Genomic DNA, 25,759 nt, shown 5'->3' on the forward strand with positions numbered 1-25,759 from the left:
AAATTGCAACAATTGTTTTACTAAGGGTAACAGTGGTGACGGGACAAGGAACCCAGGAGACTCTGTGTCTTCAATCAGGTCATTGTGACTCTCACTGTTCATTTCTCTGTCACTTCTTTTATCCATAAAGGATCGTTGAAGTACTGTGTGTGAAAAGTGGCTCCAGAAAGCAAAGTGCTATTCCAGTTTAAGCCATCACCATGGAAGACAAAGAAAATCACCTACAGGCGAAGCCAACAGTCTCAACCTCACTGTGTATTAGATCACACTAGTTCACCTTCACGTCACAACTTCGGCCATCTCCCTTATTCAAGAACTTCAATAAACATAGCGGCAGTTAAACTGAATTTCATTTTTATCCCCATCCAAAATTCTGTTTCTCTTTAGGCAGCACCAGTGACATTGAGTGGATATGTTAGGCAAAGCTGGAGTCAGGTGAATCGCCTTTATCTGGAGCTGCACGTTAGGGTTGGAGGTGAATCTACTTTTAGCAGAGACAGAATGTTCAGGGAAATTCCAGATGGTCAGTCTTAAGGATATATAAAGCTCACCATGGAAATAATGTGGCAGCTGTCCAAACTAATCATGAGGAACGACAGCAACTCTCAACGATGTAAGCAGACTGAGGTCTATTTTTTGATTGTCACCGCCATGGATACGTGAGATCATTTCTATCTCTGATTGATTTCCAGAAGCCAAGTACATTTTTTTTCTATTATCTGATTTTAATATTTATTCCTCAGTGTTCACTTATCAAAGTGGAGAGTGAAACTCTGCACTTAGACACAGGTCTTCTGTGAATCTTAATTTCTTCCACTTTTTTGGTAACACACATGTTTAACATCGTGTATTCCGTTTTTTAATAAACACAAATGCAGTCTCTCTGTTATAGTCATAAAATATTGCTCCATTAAAAGTTCTTAATCACTGAGGTTTGCAAGCTAATAAGAGACTATGAAAAAGATTTAATAAAAATTTATTTACTACCACAGATTCATCACATATTAAAACGCATTTACTTTGGAAAACACTAAGGATATGTTTCTATATGGTAATCTATATACTAATCCCATTATAAAGAAAAAAATTTTTTCACTTCACCATTTGAAACATTTTAATGTTTATAACATTTGTATACCTATGCATTAGAAAATAATACATGGAATTTATATTATAAAATTTTGTATGTATGGCCTCTCTCTACATTTTCATTCAATGATTTCCCTTTTCACATGGTATTATATGCACCGACAACTAGTTCACTACTTAAACTAAACTGAATAAATACAGTCCACAAAAACATCATTCTTCTATCAATATCTGTTTAGGTTGTTTCCCACATTCCGCTCTTGGGAACAAACACTCCAGCAAATATCCTTGTGGTGGTATTGTGTTCTCCAAAATATTGTGTACTCTAATAAATTTATCTGGGGTCAGAGAACAGACAGCCACTAGATACAAAGGCTAGAAAATGGTGGCACTCACACCTTTAATCCTAGCATTCCAGACTTAGAAATCCCTCTGGATCTCTGTGAGTTCAAGGCCACATTGGAAATAGCCAAGCATGGTGACACACACCTTTAATCCCAGAAAGCCAGCCTTTAATCCCACGGAGTGGTGGTAGAAAGCAAAAAGCTATATAAGGCGTGAGGACCAGAAACTGGAAGATTTGGGCTGGTTAAGATTTGGGCTGGTTAAGCATTCAGGCTTTTGAGCAGTAATTCAGCTGAGACCCATTCCGGATGAGGACTCAGAGGCATCCAGTCTGAGGAGACAAGACCAGCTGAGGATCCGGCGAGGTGAGATAGCTGTGGCTTGTTCTGTCTCCCTGATCTACCAGCATGGACCCCAATAACTCGCCTCAGGTTTGATTTTATTAATAAGGACTTTTAAGATTCCTGCTACATATCCTTGCACATGAATGGTGTCTTTTTTAACAGCAGGAACCCAGAGGTTGAGCTGGCGGGTTGTTCCTTCTATTACCAACACTCCCTATAAAATGCCTATGCAGTTTATACTGGTTTGTGAGGACCCGTGTTGTTATTTTTTATTCTATTTACGTTTTCAACCTTTTAAACATTAACTTTATATTATGAAAAATTTTCTCAAATAAAACTGGAATCTGCTCAACATAAACCTAATATACCTCTAGCCAATATCACAGACTGGTTAAAAACAGTCAATAATGATCAAAGGAAAGCTCAGTTATTTTATTATAAGATTACAAAGCAGTGATAGAATTCCACCATCTTTCCAGTGTTTGTCACCTTGATTTCTTCTCTAAAGACATTTATGAACTATTTTTCTTCTTCCAATAATAGCTCAGACAAAAAGTGCAAGACAGATGGACGCCTGCACCATATTTCCCTAGCCCGTGGACTGAAGCTAAGAACCAAGGTAAAAGTTGATTTTTTTCCTTAAGAGGTTTCTGCCAGGTATTTTGATTGCAGTCATTTTAAAAAAGTGACTAATAGAGAACGATGGTACCAGAGAAGTGGGGTCATCGCTTTGACTAAGCCTATGTCGCTTTAGGCATTTGGAAATGATTTGTGTGAGAAAATTGAAAGCGTTTCGAGGTATGAGTTGGAGAAGCCCTAGAAAGCTGTAAGCCAAGCTTTATGGGTGAACTTGATAGAATTTCCAACAGTCAGCCTGTATTCACGCGGTCTCAGATGGAAACAAGGACTCAGTATGGAGAATTGCACTAGAAACTATTTGTACTGAGTTTTGTTGAACTATTTGCCTATGTTTGACCTATGATCTGAAAAAGTGTATGAAGCTGAATTCTAAAGGAATAGACTAATAAATTTTGTAAAAGGAAATTCAAGACAGCATTACCTGTAGGCTGTGGCTTGATTATCACTGGCTACTTTTTAACCAGGTTTATAATGATAGTTTGGAGCAAATTAAAGAGCAGAAATATTTATAAAACTGATTATTATTCAGGGAAGGGGTTTTTAAAGTTTCATTCAAGGAGAATTCATTTGTAAAGGAAATTGGTGCCAATAAAAAGAATAAATAATGTTTATTCTTTTCACTGGAGCTATAGCAAAGGTCACTGAGGGTATTTCATTAATTGGTGAGAACTTGCCTACCAAAGACTCTAGTGAGCAAAATTCCAACCTCACTTGCCTTTCCTTTGAAAGGGACATGCTCTACTAAAAAAAAAAAATGGCACCTAGAGGTAAATTTTCCTAGGTTCAGCCACCCAGACACTAAGAAGAAACTAAAACTCTGGTCCAAGGAGGGTCAGTTACTGTTTAGCTGGCAGCAGAACTTGGCCCTATCCACATGGTTATACAGGCATGCAGAATGTTAAGAATTGTGAAGTTATAGAGTATTGTACCAGTGCCCCACAGAAAACCCTGCAATAGACACGCTGTACACCAGGGTCAAATTCTCTACAGGCTCCCCAAGAAAAGGCTCTGTACAAAGTTGGGAAGGTAAAGCCTCAGTTAAAGTGGAGACCTAAAGTATTCGACATAGCAGAAATGTGTGCTAAGAACAGCTGCAGGCACCAAACGGAAGCAGACCAAAGAGAGAAACCATGTGGACCATTGGTGGTAAGGTTGTAAAGGTGGAACTGTCCAAGCCCTTTGACACATATTATGACATTTTCCTCAGATGCTAGACACGGAGATACAGGACGTAATGACTTCCCTGATGAGTATACTCTTGCTCTGATCACATCCTTCTGTGCCCCCTTCCTCCTTCTTGAATTGGAATGTTTACTCTGTGCCATTGTATAGTGGAAGCAGATAACTTTCCTTTTGATTTTCCAGGGGTTCACAGCTGAGAGATTGTTTTTAGTCTCAACAGAAATTCTGGAGGTAGACTTTTGAGCAATGTTGAAAGTATTAAGACTTTGGGGACTGTTAGAGATTGAAAATCAAACATGCAAAGTTAATTCTAAAGAAACCTGGAATAAGGAATCCAATTGATGAGAGAGAGGAGGGATTGTGCACACGGGGAACGTAGAGATCATGATGGGAAGACATGCAGAGATGACCAGCCACACTAGTGGAAGCCCATGAACTGTAGACTAGTGGCTGGGGAGCTCCCACAGGACTGGACTGGGCCCTCTGGATATGGAAGATGGTTGTTTGGCTCGAACTGTTTGGGGAACACCCAGGCAGGGGGATCGAGATCTGTCCCTGGTGCATGGGCAGGCTTTTGGGAATCCAGTGCCTGTGGTGTGACACCTTGTGCAGCCTTGGTGCAGTGTGAAGGGGCTTGGACCTGCCTAGGCTCAGTGTGCTGGGCTCTGCTGACTCCGCAATGGGAGACCTTGATTTGGGGGATGTGGGGATGTGGGGTGGCTTGGGAAGGAGAGCTGGGGAGGGTGGGAGGAGGGAGGAGGGAGGAGGGGGATCTGTAGGTGGTATGTAGAGTAAGTGGAAAATTTATTAATAAAGAAAAATGAAAGAAAAAATAAAGAAACCTGGAACTTGGGGGAGACTCCTGAAATTCTTGGCTAAAGCAATAACATTAGTATTATACTTTTGTTTCCACTAAGGTTTATTTCATTTTATTTTTCATTAAATAGAGGCATGCTTATCACAAAATTAAGGTTTGTGACATCACCCTCAAAACAAAAGCATCATGCTGCTACCGTAATGTCAAGAGTATAGTCACCATAACCTGCTAAAAAGTCATAGTTGCATTATAGCTTGCTGAGAATGATTAAAGGGAGAGGTTTAAGTGGTATAAAAAAAAAGACTTCAACTTTTAGCTAGATACAATACCTTGGAAAAACCAACTCTTGAGCTAAAACCAACCAAATAAAACATTTTTCAAAAGCCACTTGCAGACATTGGGACGGTGTCATGACAACCAGAATCCCAGGGATCAATAAGTCAGAGGAAGAGAACTTCAGTGGGAGAGCAGATAAGCTTCAAGCTGTTTTTACTCTCAGGGTAATTCATGATTCTGGATATAGAACAACAAATAGAGAATCTAAATAGAAGAACAAAGCAGATCGGGGGGAGGTGATAAGAGCCTTTTAATCAGGCTGTTGACATGTACATTTGAATTTAAGTCTCCCAAAGACCTTGAGGATCCAAGATCTTGCAAGGAGTGAAGAAAAGAAAGGTGGTGCTGAACGAGTTTTATAAAATTACAGTCTACATCCAATTCACTTCATTCCATCATCGAACGATACATAAAGAAAAAGAAATGGACCCCTAAGCAAGAACAGGCAATCCCTGGCTTATACTCTCTGGCTTTAGGACAGTGTGAACATGTTATACACTCAGCTGAAAGTTTACTTTGAAATTTGAGTTAGGATTAGCCTTCATGAATGAGGCTAATGCCCCTATAAACAGAGTCCAGGGAATTATCTAGCTTCTTTTTCTGCTGTATATGTGAACATATATACAAAGTCTTCATCTAAGGAGAGGGTCCTCAGTAAAACCCACCAAATAGCACCCTCACTTGAAATGTGAAGTCTCCAGAGACATGAGAAGTCAATGTGGTTTATAGTAGAAACTGAATGAAGACACATCCTTAAACCACACATAGAAATTAGTCAAGATGTACTGTAGCACTTAAGATAGGAGTCAAATTCACAAAGCTCATAAATAAAACAGAATGCCCTGAAGACCTGGTGACTGGCAAATATACTTTATAGTGATCATAAAAATAATTAATTGTAAAAAGTAATCATTCTAGTTTCATCAAAATTAACAACTCTCATTCTTCAAAATATATGACCAATAAAATAAAGTATCAAGTCAAAGATACAGAAAAATGTATAATATATATTATCATGGGCTTGTTTTAATATCTAGACTTTTCAATTCCTTTATTAATTTATTTCATGGGTTTTGAAGTAAAATATTAATACATGCATAGATTTTAATTATGGTTGATCTATTTTGCATACATACCCATATATTCAACATAAAAATTAATTATAGAAATGATGATTAGGGGGCTGAAAAGATAGTTCAACAGAAATACAAAGTTCTTTGATCTCCATGCATGTGCTATAGCACGTCACAAATGCACACACACACACACACACACACACACACACACACGAGCATGAGTGCACACACACAGAATAAATAAATGTAAATAAATTAAATAATGATGTTTTCAAACATAATTGCAGAACTAAAATTAAATGAGCATTAAAACTGCGAATTCTAGTTCATAATGACTGCACAGTCAGACAATGTAGATATATTAAAACAGGATGTGCATGAACAAACATTTTTAAAAAGCTTTCCTCAGTACTAAGTTGGTAGTAATGAGGGTAAGTATTGGGGAACACATGCATGAGTATCATGAGAAGACATAAATATATACTTTTGAGATCTACTGATTTGTTGGATTCCTGTTGTGCAAGAAAGGGAATATGTTTGTAGTACATGATAACACATGGACTGTCTGTGAATTTCTGGGCTGGATAGGCTAAGAACATAAATAACAAATAGGGCACAAGACACTTATTTTCAGTTGTTGGTTAAATATGATTTTCTCTCTTAAAGCAATATGATTTCATAAAACTTTTGAATGTTCAAATAAATAGAGTGTTATAAGCAAAATATGTATATTACTGTCTCCACTAAAGAGATAAAACAACAACAAGCATCCTGAACTCTGTAAAAAGTAAATGTACAAGCAAGGCATGCTGCTGTGACCACAGTGAGCATCACTCTTGAAGCTCTCTGGAATCATCCTATTGCCTTTAGCCACCTGTATTTTATTCTACTCTGTTCCTTATATCCTGATTTCTGACAAGCACTTCTTTGCCTGACTGGAAGCTCCTTCTCCACTGGTTAACTTTCATAATGCCAGAAGTTGCTTTGTAGGCACAAAGGAGAGAAAAACCAGCAGTGGTCTTAACTAGCTTTTGACCTTACATGCTACAATATCAATTTGCCAAGCAAGAGGCAACAGTGGCAGCACCTGTGCAACAGTGGCACCACCGTTACATGGGTAACCAACTGATTTATGACTGGAGCTGAGGCCCAGCACATGAGAAGGAGTTCATGTCAGGTATGTGGACCTTATCAAAGGCTTATGACTGGGAAGGTCATTGGCTTTAGGAATTTACCTTCTAGTTTTGTTCTGCTAATTAGTCATATCAATCTGCCTCTTATTGTTGGTTTTTTTTTTTCCTTTTAATAGCCATAGATGACTCCTGTCCTCACTCTTTATCAAAGAAATTTACATTTCAGGAAACAGCCAATCATGCAGTGCCTCATGGCTGGTCAAGGTGCTCAGAACAAGTGACTGTTGACTGCTCATCTTTAAGTGGGACACCCATATCACTCACTCAAAGCTCCAAGAACAGTATGGAAGAGGGAATAAAAAGAATATAAGATTCAAGTGAATAGGAGAAGGACTGTCACACACCGTCTTATGGGTATGACCTGGCCACGGTACTCATGAACTCTCAGCAAGGGAAGTTGTCTGCATTTGCCTGTACAAGACTACTTCTTAGACGAGAAAGAAGCTGGGGGAGAAGCAGACACCCAGAGTGTCTGCTGGCGGAGGCGTGCTGGTGGAGGAAATCATTATCTTTAGTGATGTGACCACTGAGATGCATGGCAGACAGGCACTTTACCAACCTAGCCATATCCTCAACCTCATTTTTCTGTTTTATTAGTCAATGATAATAATTAACTTATCTTAATTTTGGTTTGCAACGTAGGTGCATTGTATGTTAATAGACAGTGTTTTGGTGACCTGAACTTACTACAAAGCAAAGAAAAATAAAACTTTCTTCCCCCCTCTCTGTTCAGACTGAGGCAACTGGAACAGACTGAATAGCCTGGAGACCATATAATAAAATTAACGACAGTGAGACCTGGTTTTACTTGTGCTTCTCTCTTCTCTTCACACCTTACAAACTCATCCTGTGCTCAGTGCTGTGAGGGTTCCCTTCCCTGGCATGCTAGTGTTTTTCTACATGGTAAGCAGAACTGTGCAGACAGAGGGAATTGGTTGAGTCTCTCTGAGTAGCTGGACATGTAGCAGCAACATGCAGAGCCAGGAGCCTTAGGATGGTTCCTTGTAGCCTGACCATGAACATCTAAGAAACAGAAAATAAATCCACAGCAGATGTAGGAGGCAAAGATAGACCTCCAGTCTTTCTACACAGGAGTTCAGTACTCCAGGTGGCCCAGAAGCATTCTAAATCTCACAACCCAAGCTACCCAGTGTGACTCTTTCATATTCTTTATAATAAATCCCTCTCTCACTTTTGCTTGGATGGACTTAAGTTGGTGTCTATAACTTGCATCCACAGAATTCTAATTAATGAGCCTGCAGGTTCTGTCTACATGAGCCAAATCTTCTAATCCCATTGGTACTTTTTTTTCTTGAGTGCTCAGTCTGCAAACTGCCAATATTTTTGCTCAGAGACTACCTTTACAAACATAGTCTCATGGCTTGTGTCCCTTGAGAACAGGTGACACTTCATACTGGATGCTAAGGTGAACAGATGGAATGCAAATGACCTCATTTTTCTTTAGCTAGGGCCAAGCATGGACAAGTTGCCAAGCTGTCCCAAACAGGGTGTCCTTCCCCACACACATCTCATATTGAGTAGCATTTTGTGCCTCCATTTTCTGCAGGTCTACAGTTTTGCCATTCCATACAGCATACATAGAATAAGCTGATCATGATAATGTATACTAACTGTTTCCAGAACAATCTTTCCTTGGAGGTATAATAAGGAGTTTTATGTTGGGATATAGACTTCCATACATCCACTCATATTTTTTATAATATTAATTTTACTGCATACAATGAATGATAGTGACTCTGCTAGACATTGCAGTATACTCTCTTTAGAAATATCCTCATTTAATTCTAATAACTCTGATATAAGTACAGGTATTGGTCCATTTTATAACAAATATGTAGATGTGAAGTAATCTCAAGACTAGTAACTTAAAAATAGCAAAATAACTCAAACATTTGCTATAGACTGTCTATGTCTTCCTAAAACATATACGATGAAGCCCTACCTTAATGTGATATTAAGAGGTAGTTAGCAGATAATGAGATTATGGAGGCAGAGCCTCACAACTGGAATCAGTGTCCTTATAAAAGTTCAGAAGAGACCTTGTTTCCCTTTCTCTCTGCCCTCTGTCCTTTGAGACTATGAGAAAACAGCTCTCATTGGAATGCAACAATTCTGGCATTTCTCAGCCTCCAAAAGTATGAGAACTAAATCCCCACTGTTGAAGCCACTTGTCTATGATGCTTTTTGCTATGGAAGCCCCAGCGAAGATAACATTTGACTCTGTAGTTATCCATCCACATAAAATACCACATTATACTACTTATTGTTTAATGGTGTTACATCCATAAAGTATAAATTCCTTTATGACATGCTCTATAGCTTATTCATTTTATTAAATCCATAGACCAATAAATACATTATTGAAGTAGCAGAAATAGGAGTTTAATGAGTGATGAAAATAAATGGCTTTATCCAGGAAGCAATATTTCAGTCCCATTTCTTTCTCTTTTCAGAATGGCTTTGACCTTTCCAAGCCTGTTCATTATTTGCAAAGGGATGTTATAAATGTGCCTACCTTGGACCATTACAAATAATCTCATGAGCATGTTTCTAAATTAATTTTAGATCATATGTATTGTTGACAAATGAGCCCAAAATCTTACGTTGGGGAAGGTGAATATGACCCAACCATACAAGTTCATTTAGATTTGAAAGAATTATAAAAGGTGACCTGTATTCAAATTAGATTATCCTCTGCATATAGTCATAGCATAATCTGTTCATTGTCTCAGTTTAAAACTCAAAATAAAAAAAGTAAATACTGGAAGTAGCTATTTTTGTGCCATGTGTACTCGGTATGTCCTTTGCAAGAAAGAAAAATGAATAAATAAAGCAATGATTTGTGATGACTCCAATTTGCTGCCCTTGGTAGGAAGCAGATTGCATTCATCTTCATCTTTCTGGGGTCACACATGTTCCTTGCTCTTGAACCAGCGGCCACTCTGGATGACCTCCCATTGTAGCATCCTCCTCCACATGTAGGGTACTTAGTGAAAGTGTTCCTGAATGTTATCTCTTCTATCTTACTCTTTCCCCATGTCATAGCATCTCTAGCATCTGCCTTAAGTGTTTTGACAATTGAACTTCAACTCCATATCTCTTGTTGAGACCCTTATTTTGATGGCCAAACTTAAATTTCTAAGTAGCCCATGGGCACCTCCCCTTGGGTGCCTTTACAGCATCTTCAATCAGTAACTCGGAAGTCCAACTTATCAATGTCTCTCTATCTCACTGCAGGCCATGAGTTTCCTCATAACTGTGTGTTTCGTATTACCCAGGGCCAAAATGAGACAGCCACATTCTACTTTTATTTCCTTAGTTCATCTCCCTTAACTATTTTTCTGGTTCAAATGAATGAAACTCATAAAGAAAATGAAATACCTTTGATTCAAATTTCATTTCAGTGGTATAATTAAAGACTTTTACCTTTAAGACTTAAAAAATTGACATTGAAACTCTGTTACCTAATATTTCTATAGTTAACCTTGTTCCATAAAGCTTATAAGTGATCCTGACATTCCACAGAAACCTTTACTGCACTTTGTGGTTAATAGAAAAGGTATCTAATATTGCATTAAAAATTGGACTCTAGCTGTAGTTGGTCTTCTTTCTCTAAGTTTCTTCTTTCTCTCCACCCTCACACCATTCCATGTGCTTCATATTTATCAGATTCCATGCTATGGCCCAGCAGTAAATGAACACTGCGTACTCTCCACTTATGCTATTTTCTACATGTGAAATAATCTCACTGTAGAGTGATTTGTTCTGCTGAAGAAATTCATGAAAGTGAAGTCCAAGTTACAATGCTGTTTAAAAGACTTTCTTTCCAAACTTTCAGATATTACAGCATAGGAAGACAGTCTTTTATGCCTGGTCTCTTAAAATATCACGCAGATCCTTTCTCATGACACATGACACCCCATATTGACTTACATTTGTGTCTCCTTTATTATACTGCAGGAGTGCCTTGCCCTTATATGTTGACTCTGAATAGTCTCTAACATAATATCAAATACTTAAATGTTTCTAAGTTAACAGTCGAAACAATAATTGATTACATAAATGATAGAATCAATAGTATAAACTGCTGAGTAAATATTCTTATCAAGTAATAAAATTCTATGACAAATACTTCAATAAAACTATCTGAATATTATAAAATTAAATTAAAAATTACAATAATGTTAAATACTATATATTGTATGATTTAGGGGAAGATATGTAGTGGGTAAGAGGTCCTTGTGCACACAAATAAGTACTGGAGAAGCCAGAAAAGTTAAACACACAGGCTTGTCTCTTCAATGGAAGGAGATGTTTGTCTGTCTTTCTCCTGGAATGTTGGGAAAGGATGTAGTTTACAGCCTGGTGATCATTTGGTATCCGTAGGACCAAGCTTTACCCCTATCGTCCAGAATATTATTTTTGTTTATTCCAGACTTTCCCCCAATAAATCTTCAGTATTTCTTCTAGGCCATAAAACCTATCCTTATGAGTGACATCACTTGTACTTTACAACAGCCTAAGTAAATTCTATGTTGTCTTAGTGCCAGACCAATCCTGACTCCCATGGGCAATATGTTCACCTCAGTCATTCTCCTTAGATCCTAAATCTTGAACACTGCTTCGGAGTCAACAGTACCCACTGTTATAAAAGAAGCCAGATCACTTTATAAAGAATTTCAATTTAAACATGTCTTAAGCTTTGTTATACTCAGGGGACTGAGTTAATTGCCATCAGAAAACTTTTTTCCAAAATTGTGCTATGGTTACATATGGCTAAAATAAATGACCTGGGGTCAAGACTCCAGAAGTCTGTCCTAGCACTGCCTAACTAAGTCAGGCTGAACCTGGCTTCATTCTTACCTCACCAGGATCATTTTCCTGTTAGCCTGATGCTTGTGGGGGCTCTCACAAAAAATAATCTCAGAATAGCAAAACCCTTTCTCATAAGCCACAATAGGACATGTGTTCTTCTTAGAGCAGAGGTGCTGCTACCGTTTCATTCTGATGTCTGTTGACTCACTGTGGACTTTCTCTCCACAGTCAAAGAAACTAAACACTGACCCAGGAGATAATGACTAAAGTGAAGGCTTAATGACCTATTCCTGAAGACAAGTAAGATCCTAGTAGGGAGCTATTTAATTTTCGTTTCTGTTGCTGTGATAAAATAACCCCGACAAAAGCAGCTCAGAGGTGAAAGGGTTAATTTCAGCTCTCAGTTCCAGGTTACAGCTCATCATAGCATGGAGGTCAGGGATGCAGGAGCTGTAGAGAGTCAGTCACATCATATCCCTAATTTGGAGCAGAATGTCATGAATGCATGTACGCTTTTACTCCTCATCCAGGGCCTAGTCCATGAAATGGTACTGTCCACACTCAGAGTGGGTTCTCCCACCTCAATTAACTCAGTCAAGGAAATCTTTCACAGCCCAACCCAATTAAGACAACACCTCATTGAGGCACTCTTCCAGAGAGATTTTATGTTATGTCAAGTTGTCAATCAAAACTAATCTTTACAAGAGTGGGTAGAGGGGTAGCCTCGTAGTACTAGTCCATGCAGTGCTTCAGTTGACTCTTGAATTCAGAAAAACAAACAAACAAACAAACAAAAAAACATGCAAATGCTTAGGAAACATTGCAGCAACATTGTAATCAGCTCATATAAGAAAGTTTGCATTAATACTAATCACATATCAACTCCATACTTTCTTGTGGTTATAGTTCACTTTTATGCCCAGTTATGAAGGCAGAAGCTCAGAGGAGTGTTACATAACATTCCAGCTCCATGAACTACCAAACTGACCTTCGTTTTATCTTAAGTTAGTGTGCTAGCTAGTTTTATATTAACTTGACACAAAGCATAGTCATCAGAGAAGAAGGAGCCTCCATTGAGAAAATGCCTTTAAAAAAAAAAAAAAAACGGGCTGTAGGCAAGCCTGTAGGGCATTTTCTTAATTAGGGATTGATGGAAGAGGGCCCATGCCAGTGTTGGTGTGGCCACCCCTGGGCTGGTGGTCCTGGGTTCTCTAAGAAAGCAGGCTGAGCAAACCATAGGAAGCAAGCCAGTAAGCAGCACCCTACGTGGCCAGGTTCCTGACCTGCTTGAATTCCTGCCCTGACTTACGCCAATGGTGATTGGCAGTGAGTAAGCCAAATAAATCCTTTCCTCCCTAAGTGACTTTGGTCAGTATTCTACCACAATAGGAACCCTACCTAGGACAGTTTGCTCACTTCAGTTTATTTAGAAAATAACTCGAAATGCTAGTTTGACAGTGCTATTAGTGTGATTGTATTTAAATAAGCGTGCCATTTACCTAGTAGTTTTACTCTTTTAGTTACGTCAAATCATTTTTGCTTTAAGAAGTCATACCTAATTTGTGTTTAAACAATGACTTCCTTTTGAAGTACACTGCCAAAAAGGAGAAAATTTCTGAAGTCTTTGTATTAGCTCAGTGCTGCATATTTTTGATTAAATAAGTCTGTAGGACACAGCTAAGGAAAGTAGAGCTATAAAAGGTAAAGGCACTTCGGTTGACCTTTCAAAGTTAGGCTATACCTCAAAGCTTGTAACAAAAATAAAAATAAAAAAGACATGTGTGACTGAAGAGCTAAACCGAAATCCCAAATGTATTGGTTAAGCACCTCTCAAGTTTTCTCCCAGAAAATGCATAACAGGCATTCAAAATGTTAGTTCTAGCAGACATCTTCCTATGGCCAACATTAAAAGTATTTAAATGAACTTGGCAAATTCAGCCATGTGCCACGATCTCCCCTGTGTATTTGCAGGAACAGGCTGCTAACAGAATGTCTCTGGACTTGTGACCCCCCCCCCCAAACAACCATACACCAGGTGGAAGCTGTTCATTATGGTGTCTGAACAGACTGCTGAACACCCTCAGTGCACCATAAATGTGGGAACTGTGTGTCCAGAATGGCAATAAACTCACTGGGTGACATGTGAGTTAGAGTTTTCAACCCCTGGCTTTAGAGGCAAAACTCTGCCCGTTTTTAATCTTGCTGCAGAATATATTAGATTGTTTATGGTTTTCTAACTTTGGAGACAAACCAAGGAAAAATGGCAATAAAAAAAGGCAAAACCATAGGCACTGAGGTTATTGTTATGTTTTAAAATGACAGTCTTGTGGGGAGTTGCAACAGAAGCAAGAGGAGACTAAATGAGAAAACAGAATAATCAAATTGTTGTTTTCCACAGAAACGTAGCCCTGGATACCCACTGTGGGTCAGCTCATTTGCATGGAACATATTGAATAAGCGACAAATTGTACTAAGAAAGCTGTGAGTTATCATTCTTAATTGGAACTAAATGTATCAACACAGTCCTTTGATATTTTATAACTAATAGTTAGTTTACTGGTGAAAGTACGTCTTCCAGGACAACCAAGTCAGCTTAGATTACATGAAACTTTCCTTTGAATGAAAAATCCCAAATGAAGTTAATTTCTAAATTTAGATTTGGGAAAGAAGTCTTCTCAGATTAAAGGGAAAGCAGTTTGGGTGTGGGAGTCTGGTCCAAACGTACAGTGGTTCTGGATGCTCAGGAATTGCCAGGCATCACTCACATCATGTCAAAGAGCCCTTTGGCATCCCAGCAACAAGCATAAGACTCATTACTCACAGTTCTCTCGGACAGTATTCCCATCCATCCACAGAAAAATCACATTCCTGGACATCAGCACGAGACAGCTCAATCCCATAGATTCTCAGAATAATAACTTTGAGAGATGACGCATGACCAAAAATCATGAAATTTTCTTAAGAAATAAAACAAATGCAGAAACATAGAGCTAGATGGTAGATCATAAGATGAAATCTTTATGACTTACTGCCTGTGAACATTCCAGTTTAAAGTGCCCTCGCAGTATGTGTGTCTATGTATGTGTGTCTTTGTATACATGTGAATGTGAGTGTGTTTGGCATGTGCACATGTGTGTATAAGGGGGTGCTCATGCCTGTGAGAGCATGTGGGGACCAGAAGAGCAAAGAAGGATGTTTGTCATCCTGCTCTTGTACTCTAACCCATATACCTACCCTTGTTGGAATCTGTTACTGAAGCTGGAGCTGGGCTGGCAGCCAGCCAGAAAGCCCTGACAATCCCCCTTTACTTACACCTTTCTCTCTCCACCACAGTGGATAGAGCCACTCCCTAGCTTCTTTCCTAATGTTTTGCTTTCTCTCACCTGGTAGTGAAATTGCTATGATGCTGTTTTACAGCTGTCCACTGAGGCTGATGATATTTTTTGCTCATGTAATAGACCTGTAGTTTTACTGTCATGCTAAGAACTACCTGGAAGTTGCAATTGATGGGACCCTGGTTAGAAGGAAAATCATGATGAGGAGAAAAACATTACTTGGCACCTTTTGTGACCAGCAGCTTATAAAGGACTTGAAATGAGAAATAAACATGAATTGTTGGCTTCATTCTAATGCTGCTAAGTGTTAGGGATGTTTTCATTTGAATCAATGACTATGGATTTCAAAGATTTTCCCCCCTAAATTCTGCATCAGGGCCACAGATTATTGTTTCTTTAAGATGTCTATGTGTAGCTTTAAAAAATACAGAATTTAGTGCATGTAGATTTTTAGATATGTGTTAAGATAATAAATTTTATACCAATTTAAGACTCAGGCAAGAACAGGCTAAAAGGGATTTACACTTGAAAGTTACATCAGTTTGTAACAACTTCATTTTCTTAGCTATGAGGTGCTTGGTGGGGGTGGGGGGTGGGGGTGCGGGGTGGGGGGTGGAGGGGTGGAGTGGCATCTATCTCTCTTACCAGTTAGTTGAAGTCATTACATGGATGTAAGAGTTATAAAATGCCATAGATGGTGTAACTGTTGCTATTAACATTAATTTTTAAGAGCCATCTCAAAGAGCAAACTTAACCCTGCTAATGGTACATCCATGTCATTTTGTTTGTTTATTTGTTTGTTTGATTGGTTGATTGGTTTTTTTGTTTGTTTGTCTTGTTTTGAGACAGGGTATCTCTCTGTCACCCTGGCTGTCCTGGAATTCACTCCTGAACAGGCTGGCCTCAAACACACATAGATCCACCTGCCTCTGCCCCAAGTGCTGAGATTAAAGGCGTGGGCCACCACTGTCCTGCCCAATACATTTTTTTTTAATTATAAATACTACATGAAATATGTTTTCATGAGTCTCAACAAGATGGTATGTACAAAATTTTAATAGAACCAGGAAAAACATAGGAAAACACTTCTCATGGAAACTTTATTACCCAGACTTAGTAGAATGTAAATCATTTGGACTTTGATGTTCAAGTTTAGGGCTCCTTATTTATGTTTTGATTTGTGACTAAAAAGCTATTCTTGTCATGATCATGAAGAAGAGACACCCCAATTCATGTGTAGAATTGTGTAACATGTTCATTACAATATGTGTTAAAGTTTAATAAGTAAGAGATCTAGGATAAGGCAGATGCTTCAGGGACATCATAACAGGACATGCTTGATGCTCCAATGCAATCCAGTTTTGAAGTGGCACTCTCCCTAGGGTGCTTAGCATCTTATCCTTCCCCCTGGCCAGATTGCAAAAACTGTTGTTTCAGAATAAAAATAAATCGGATGTCATCTTCGACCACGGTCTAAACTTTCACTTAAAACTATTTTCACGTCTCTGACCCGGGACCAGACTGTATTTATTCTCCAAAGATTGGAAACCTACATAACAGGAAAGACTTTCCTGACAGAACTGACTGCAATTTGAGCCTCTAGAAAAAAACAAGCCGGGCAGTGGTGGCCCACGCCTTTAATCCCAGCACTCGGGAGGCAGAGGCAGGCGGATCTCTATGAGTTCGAGGCCAGCCTGGTCTCCAAAGTGAGTTCCCAGGAAAGGCGCAAAGCTGTACAGAGAAAGCCTGTCTCGGGAAAAAAAAAAAAGGAAAGAAAGGAAGGAAGGAAGGAAGGAAGGAAGGAAGGAAGGAAGGAAGGAAGGAAGAAAGAAAGAAAGAAAGAAAGAAAGAAAGAAAGAAAGAAAGAAAGAAAGAAAGAAAGAAAGAAAGAAAGAAAGAAAGAAAGAAAGAAAGAAAGAAAGAAAAACAAAAAACGACACACTTTGGTCAGCGTTGCTCTGTGATTCTTGCTGTTTTCAAAGCAATGAAAAACAAAGAGCCCGTTTACGTTTATATCCCTATTCCAACAGTGAGATTTGAAAAACTCAGAGGAAGTGAAAGAAAACAGTTAAGTTTAGACAAACAGAGAGAGGCTAAAAAAGGGAGGAAATGGGGTAGGAGGGGAGGAGGGTGTGAGAGAGAAACAGAGAGACAGAGAGAGAGACTGAGAACCCCAGATCGGACAACTCACTTGGCATTTCCTGCCCCCGGCTTCTTTCTCCGGAAAATGTTGAGGAAAGTGTTGGAGCGGCAGGGCAGCTTGCCATCACCAACGTGCATGCGGACTACATCCGAGGTGGTGAAGGCACTGCGGACATTCCTCTCGGGCTTGGCGATAATGATGTACATCTTGGGAGTGAACATGCACCCCAGGGCCACCGTCACACTGAGGCTCACTGCGAAGCAGGTAGTGATGATCTTGTAGTTGCTCCCAAAGTAAATGGGCACGAACGCCAGCCAGATAATGCAGGTAGTGTACATGGTGAAGGCGATGTATTTAGCCTCATTGAAGTTGGCGGGCACGTTGCGGGTCTTGAAGGCATAGTAGGTACAGCTCATGATGAGGAGTCCATTGTAGCCCACCGGGGCCACCACACCCAGGTTGCTGGTATTACAGATAAGGTAGACTTCCTTGATACTCGGATAGGACAAAATGGGCATGGGAGGCTCCATGATGATCAAGGTCACCACTAGTGTCAGCTGGACACTAATCAGAATGGAGGCAATGATCACCTGGGCCCAAGCGCTCATGAACCTAGGTTTCCGGGTACAGATCTTCTTCTTGCTGCCGGCCAGGATGCGTGCAATGCGGTTGGTTTTGGTCACTAAAGCGGAGTAGCACATGGCAGAGGAGAGGCCGACCAGGAGGCGCTGGAGGTAGCAGGATGTGGTGGTAGGTTTGGCTATGAGGGTGAAAGGGCACACGTAGCCGAGGAAAATGCCAGCCAGAATGATATAGCAGAGCTCTCTGCTGGAGGATTTGACCACAGGGGTGTCTCGGTACAGCACGAAGACGAGGGTGACAAACAGAGTCACAAGGATGCCCAGGCAAGAAAAGGCGATGGCTATGATGGATTCTATGTCACTCCACTCGAGGTAACGGACAGGAATGGGCTCACAGCCTGCAAGGGGGAAAAAAAAAACAAACGATTTTTAATCCGAGTCCCGGATTTCTGTTGAGCAATAGCACCGGTGCTTGCCAGCTCCTGGAAGCACAATTACAGCCCCGTGGTTTGTGCTGTGAGGTAATTCCTCCATGTTACTCCGGGACACTCCACTGCCTTTCCTGGATGACCATTATCTCCAAACTTAGTCTCATTACAGCCTGTTGGGACTTACGTGAACTTGTAAAGTATCTTTTCCTTCAGCCCTGTAAGCCCTGTAAGCGGTTGTCACTGCATTGGCGAAATTTAATTCCACTTTTTTTTTTTAAAAAAAAAAAAAAAAGAAAGAAAGTAAAATTAACATGGGGATGACCAAATGGAATATGCTAATAAGAAAGAAACTAAGAATTATTTTTATTTCATGCAGCCCTTCTCCATAAGCACATAGGGATCATAGACAAATTTTAGCAGAGTAATATATGTGTGTGTGTGTGTGTGTGTGTGTGTGTGTGTGTGTTATAATAATTTGAATTTTGTAGAAAAGTTCACATTCTCTTGTTTACCACACATTTTTGTATTACTTAAACTCCCATGTATGCTCCAAGTCTTGCCGTTGGGGCCTTGAGTTAATAGAATGAAAGCTCTCTCCACTCATCTCTGTGGGTATTGTGTTTCTAAGGAATTTCTCAGGAGACAATTCCTTCTCAACCATCTGTGTTTGGTCTAGACTGGTATTTTCCCAAACTGTGAAGTTGGAATTATTTTAATGAATCTAGAGAAAGAGTCTCTGTTCTATAGCCCCAGAAGAAGACCGCACACACACCACACAAGGGACCAGAAGAGCCAATTTTACCTGTGTTCAGACCTTCAGCACCAACCCACCTCAGTGGACGTGTTTTTGCCCACCAACCATTGAGTGTTAGCCCTCACTTCTGATGATCTGGGAAACATTCACATCAACACAGGCATGTCAATCGATCAACTGCCCTCTCACGTGAATACCTACTTCTACAGATGTTGTCAACCAGATTATGCTCTGGAAGCTCATCAATCTCTAAACCTCACACACCTCTCTAAACATCCACAGAACAGGTGCATGTCATCTGCTCAGGGGAAATTTATCTCTCAGGGGTAGCCACCTCTTGTAGTATGTAGTCAGCAGGGAATTTATTTTCTGTCTTTTCATTTTTCTAATTCACAGATAGTTGGTTCTCAGTATCCATGAGGAATTGGCTCCTTTCTGAAACTGATATTAAATCTTGGAGATGCTCAAGTCCTTTGTCTGAGACGACATTTGTGTAGAACTATTTGGTTGTAGAACCTGCCAGTGGTACAAAGTATGTGGATATTCTAGTCCTTTACTGAGGTGGGCATATTTGTATGTAACCTGCAGACACCCCCATATGTGCTTTAGATCATGTCTAGACTGCTTATAATACCCAATGCAAAATAAATGTTATGTAAGTAGTTATTGTGCTATATTATTTAAGAAATAATGAGGAAAATGCCTGTATATGTTGATGATATGTATAACCACTGTAGTCCTATAGAACTGACACCTGTACCCATTACAGAGCTAACAGTATACTAGTCACAATGAAATGTCTTTGCCTCATGCTTTCTCTCCAGAGAATGTGGGATGCAGAATGTGAAGTTGATAGACAAGGATGACTGGCTCACTATCTTTGGGGTTTCCATTTTTCATATTTTTGGAAATTTCATCAAAGTCACTTTAAAGATCTTCATTTGCCCAAATGCTGGAGGTGACCAATAGGTTAACTCACTGAGTCTTTTCCCTGTCTTACGTTCATCAAATTTCTCGACCCCCCACCAAGGACCAACTTGAAGGCTCAAGCTGCCATTTTCACATACTGCATGTGAGTCAGACCCAACAGTGTTTTAAATAGGAAATTTTTCTTCTAGGATTTTGTTATTGTTTTTATTTCATATTCTTAGAATATGTAATTGTGTGTGTGTCTCTGTATAAGATCTAAATTTAGGTGTTCAAATAAAGCAAGTATGTCTATCTTTATATTAAGTATTTCAAACTTTGGTTTTAGGGCACACCATTTTATAATTAGACATAAGGATTCTTAAGAGACAAAAACACTGCTATACAATTATGCAATTTATAAAATAACATTCTATATATCTGCTTACTTCTCTGCTATGTTTATTGACTTTACTATTGTTTATTTATATCTATAGTCTTAATTGCATGTGTTTTTTGAGTGGGGTGTCTTGTTTTGGTTTGTAGTCTATTTTCTCTGTTGAATTATAAGGAAGTTTGCTTATCAAAACCAGATGGAGACATGTATGTGGGAGACATCGTGATCTAAGGCATTCTTGGGTACTAAGGGTTAGAAATTATTAAGCTAGTGACCAACAGAAGTGTCATATATGGTGGCTTACATCTGTAACTTCAGTACCTGAGAGGCAGACACTGGAGGCTTGTTCTTAGTTCAAGTCCAACTTAAACTCCAGAGTAGGAAGGAAAGAAGAAACTAAATGGGTAAAAATCAGGAAGAAAAAGTATCCCAGTTCCATTGAATGAATTTCACTCCTGAGAGACACCACCACTCAAGAGCTCTCTCTTCAAACTCCTAAGAGGAGCAGTTCTTTAAACTATTTCACCTTAATTAAACATTAGATACCTTGGATCAGCAAAGTAATTTAGATAGGAAAAACAATCCTTTGTCCCAACACATAACTGATACTTTGAGACTGTTGGTATGAGAATATCTTTTTATGTTCTGGGGCAAAGCCCTACAAATTTAGTAGATGTGATCAGTTTTCAGTTAAGATGCACTGTAGTCCCTGAACATGGTCAAATCAGAACTGCCCTAGACACGAAAATACTGACATATTATATGTAATTCCAGAAATAGCTATTACCCCAGAATCCTTGTAGAAAACAGACTACACAGAAGCAAGGACCAGAACTTTGCATATAAATGTAGACCACCACAGGACCTAGATTCTCAAGAGTACTCTTCGGATGAGAAGGCTACACTCTAGGCAAATCATCAACATAGGCACATATAGAGCTAATGCCCACTTCAGTACGAGGCTTCTAAAAAGGGCTCTAGTAATTCTGACCCTTGATGTTTATGTCCTTATGCAACCCCCGATCTTCAGTATGAGCAGTGTCTGTGACTTGCTTCTAATTCACAGGATATACAAAAGTTTATGGGCTGTCACTTCTATATTACATAAGATGACAACTTCTGTCTTACTAGCCAACATTCCTGCTGACCCCAGTAAGCCAACCTCTCATATTATTGTGGTCCATATGACAAAGAACTGAGGATATATTTTACACAACTACATATACAACATGGAGATCTTCATCCCAATAGCCTATGGGATTCATGTCCTGAAAACAACCACAGACCAAAGTTTAGAAGTGTAACTTTCTCCTAACATCGAGTTAGACATTATTCCTAGCCTTGTGAAAGATGGCCCCCAAAGCAGAGAACCAATTAAAACTGTGCCCAGGTTCCAACCCACAGAACCTGAGAGATGATAACTAAATGTGCTACTTTAAGCTACTAAATTGATTTGTTATATAACAAGAGACAATTACCTCACATACTAAGTCCAGTTTCTTAATTCAGTAGCCTACACTTACATGCTTGCCTTAATGCAATTACAGTCATAAACCAAATTAGCCCAAGCATCTTTCAGTCGTGTGCTGTATCATGCAATTTAATGTATCCATACATATTAAATTTCTTTTACTATTAAAATCTGCCCAAAGTTTTCTGCTGCTTAATTAATTAATTACAAACTATTACTACTTAATTAATTAATTAACTATTACTACTGTCCCTCCCATTTTTCTGTGGGAAAATGTGCTAGCCTTGTGATATTCACAACAGAGTAATTTTAAAAATTTTAATCGATGAAGCAGAATCTCAGGGTTATGTTTACCTCAAGAAACATTTTTACTCACAACAGGAACTTGAAGTACTAGACCTTGACTAGCAAGGTGTGCTATTTCTATGTGTGCTATTACTAAAAATAAAAAGGGAATCTTTGAGGGTTGATGAACAATAAGAAGTCTAGTCCATACTATAAACATTGTGTCTCAATCTAGGTTTTTATAGTAACTAAAATTTGGCATCATCTGTGGTCTACAGAGTTGCTTAAATAAAAAGGAATAGAGATATCCACTAATGGCTGATATACTTCAGAATAATTCTTTTATTCTTATTCAACATTCATAGAAACTATTTGAGATAGAACAGAGGATCAAACCTAGGACTCTTGCATCCCCATCAAGTACTCTACCATTAAGCTACATCCAGCCCCCAAAAAACATTTCTTTTGAGTCCTTAAGTAGAATCTAAATAAACAGTAATATCAGTTGATTTCTTAATGTTACCTAAAATAACAGCTGTCATAACAGTTGATTCATAGTAAAGAAAATATTATGCAAACATGAATACTATAAAGTATGTTAGAAAGGTATTTTTTCATGGATAATCATGTGATATGAAAAGAATATCCTGATAAAAAGTCCCTACCAAGAATCTCACATAAAACAAAATCATTTTTTCATAATAGGAAATCCATGGAAAAGCTTAAAGATTGAGTCACAGATCCACAAAAATGAGCAAGAATACATTCTTGAAAAAAAATCTCAGAGTGATTATGTAAGATTCATAGTTGTGGAATATTACTTTAATTAGCCAAAGATGTGTTTCATTTGTTTTTGCTGCAATTGTTTAATTATGTGACGATGTGTTGCTGTTTCACCTTGCCTGCCTAAGGCACCTGATTTGTCTAATAAAAGCTGAACAGCCAATAGCTAGGCAGTAGAGGGATAGATGGGGGGCTGGCAGGCAGAAAGAATAAGTAGGAGAAGGAATTTAGGCTTGAGAGAGGAAGAGAAGAGAGAACAGAGGAGAAAGAGAGAGACACCCAGGGCCAGCCAGCCAGGCAGCCACCAGCCAGCCAGACACAGAATAGGACATATAGAATGAAAGAAAGGTAAAAAGCCCCAAGACAAAACACAGATGAAGAGAAACAGGTAAGAATAAGTTACAAGAGCTAGTGGGACAAGCATAAGATAAGACTGAGCATTCATAACTAATAATAAGTCCCTGTGTCATGATTTGGGAGTTTGTTGGTGGCCCAAAAGAAAGCCTGATATAATATTCCCTGTTAATATGATAAAATCCTTATGATGGTAAAAATATGATTAACTTTTTGTATTTCTTAGCTAGAACATTCTGATTTATGATTCAGTGGTATGAGGAAACATTCATCACAATGGTTACTCATGAATGTATACTTCACAACACTGTCTTCATCATTCTCAACCCTCTGGGGAGTAAGATGGAACCTTAACATTACTGGATAATTAACTGATTCACAAATTTTAAAAACCCAGCTGTGGAAAGCCTAGAAGCAAAATGCCCATCTTGGTAAGTGTATACACCAAAATCCTCAGAGAAAACTACACTGCAAGATTATTGACAGTGGTACCAATGTGAGGGGGTCACCAACTGTCCTCTGATTGGATTTGAGACAAGCTCTGCAGTACACAATCCATGTCTGATACTGTGATACTGTCAAAAACACAGGGCTGGGAAAGGCCAAGTCTCTAGAGGGGATCATGTTGCTATTGCTCAGCTAAACTGACATAGTGTCAAACCACCATCTAAATATTTATGCCTGTACCTATAGACAGGCACTAGTCTCAGCCTTGACAGCAGTGACTGAGGAGGCTCATGGCTGCTCAAGGTGCTGAGAACAAGTGACAGTTGAAGACTCAGCCCTAAAGAAGACATTTATAAAAACCCCCACTAAGGTTTGGCGAATGTGGTAGAAAAGAGGGTGGGGAGAATTCATGAGTCAGAAGACACAGAGAAGAGCTGTGAAATGCCCTCTTGGAGCCATGATGGAGCCATGGAAAATGGGAACACACAACAGCCGTGACTACCTGCATTGCGCCTGCACAAGACTGACCTTTCCAGCAGCTAGTCACGGGAGGCGAGGCCCATGGGGTCCTACCCTCACGGCTCCTATCTTGGCTTACCGGAAGAGGGAGAACTATGGTCTCAACTGGATACCCACGCGAACCTGGCTCCGATGAATAGTTCTAAACCCACAGCCATACACACAGCCCTGGTAAAGCTTAGTGAATCACAAAACAAGCAAACAAAAAAATAACGTAAGAAGGGGATTCGTAGGAGGGTGGACAGGGCCAGGAAGGAGATGAGAGAAGAAGAGAGTCACGAGACCGCATTATAAACAAACTGTCAAAGAACAACTTTAACACAGTTTTTTTTGTTGTTGTTGTTTTGTTTTTTTGTTTTTGTTTTTGTTTTTGTTTTTCGAGACAGGGTTTCTCTTGTGTAGCTTTCCGCCTTTCCTGGGACTCACTTGGTAGCCCAGGCTGGCCTTGAACTCACAGAGATCCGCCTGCCTCTGCCTCCCGAGTGCTGGGATTAAAGGCGTGTGCCACCACCACCCGGCAAGATTTTTGTGTATGTCATATTTTGCATACTCTGCTTATTCATATAAAGTTTTCTTTACTAATTTGAAGCTATGCAAATATGACTCTATTGTTACTGTTTCTCTTACCCGTAATAAGATTTTGGTACTACGGCTTTTCTAGTCAGTCGACATCTCTAATTTAATAACTTAATGATAGCCAGCAATTTTGTTAGTTCAGGTCATTTGAGAAACGATATGCAGGCAAGTCACACTCACTTTTCTAATACATTTCACATGGGCCAGCAAAGATTGCATGAGTTCACATATCTGAAAAAATTCAGCTCACAAAATACATTCCTGTAACGTTTTCATTTAAAGGCAAAATGCATACTGCAGCAAAAGACAGACGGCATGTCAGCGTTACCACATCAAGAGAGATCCAGGTGCAAGCTCTTATTCATCCACAGATACATTCCATCCGGAGCGTGCACTGCTGAGATCTGCCTAAGGAACGACAGTTTTGAGACAGCTCAAGGCAGAGATATCAGCCAGCCCTTTCTCTGATGGGTTTCACTGGCTGTCACCAGGGAAATTTCAAAGTTTGCATCTTACAAATCCCAGCTCATGTAACACTGTCAAAAGTCAAAGACAAATAGGGTCGTCTCCACAAGAGGCCATAAAATTGTCCAAATCGACCTGCACAACCATCCTGGATAATGCACTGCATACATCTAAAGGAAAATGTCTTTGTCCTAAAAGAAGACCAGGTATTCTTGTGCAGTAATAGGGGGCAGTTTATCATAAAAAAAAATCCCTAAGCACAGGCTTGCCACTCTACTATGATTACTTTTCCTACCAGCAAGACGCTAGACTCTTTTCATATGAGGAAGTCGGGCTCTTGAATGCCAAGCCCCAGTCTCCTGGAGATTAGAAATGATTGGTGCCTTTAATAGGGTTCTTAAAGACTGCCATCCCCTCCACTTTACTTTCCCCTGTTTCAGACATCTTAAATTTGA

General features: G+C 39.3%; 1 protein-coding gene across 2 annotated transcripts in view; it reads right to left on the reverse strand.

Annotated features, from left to right (window-relative positions):
* Positions 1 to 25,759, reverse strand: part of Grm1 (glutamate metabotropic receptor 1) — a 367,002-nt gene that overhangs the window by 15,838 nt on the left and 325,405 nt on the right. For both annotated transcript variants that reach the window (XM_028861143.2, XM_028861151.2), the window contains exon 8: positions 17,384 to 18,314. In XM_028861143.2, coding sequence (XP_028716976.1) covers positions 17,384 to 18,314 — 931 coding nt within the window. The remainder of the gene's footprint in view (positions 1 to 17,383; positions 18,315 to 25,759) is intronic.

The sequence above is a fragment of the Peromyscus leucopus genome, chromosome 8a (genome assembly GCF_004664715.2).
Source record: "Peromyscus leucopus breed LL Stock chromosome 8a, UCI_PerLeu_2.1, whole genome shotgun sequence".
Taxonomy (NCBI): domain Eukaryota; kingdom Metazoa; phylum Chordata; class Mammalia; order Rodentia; family Cricetidae; genus Peromyscus; species Peromyscus leucopus.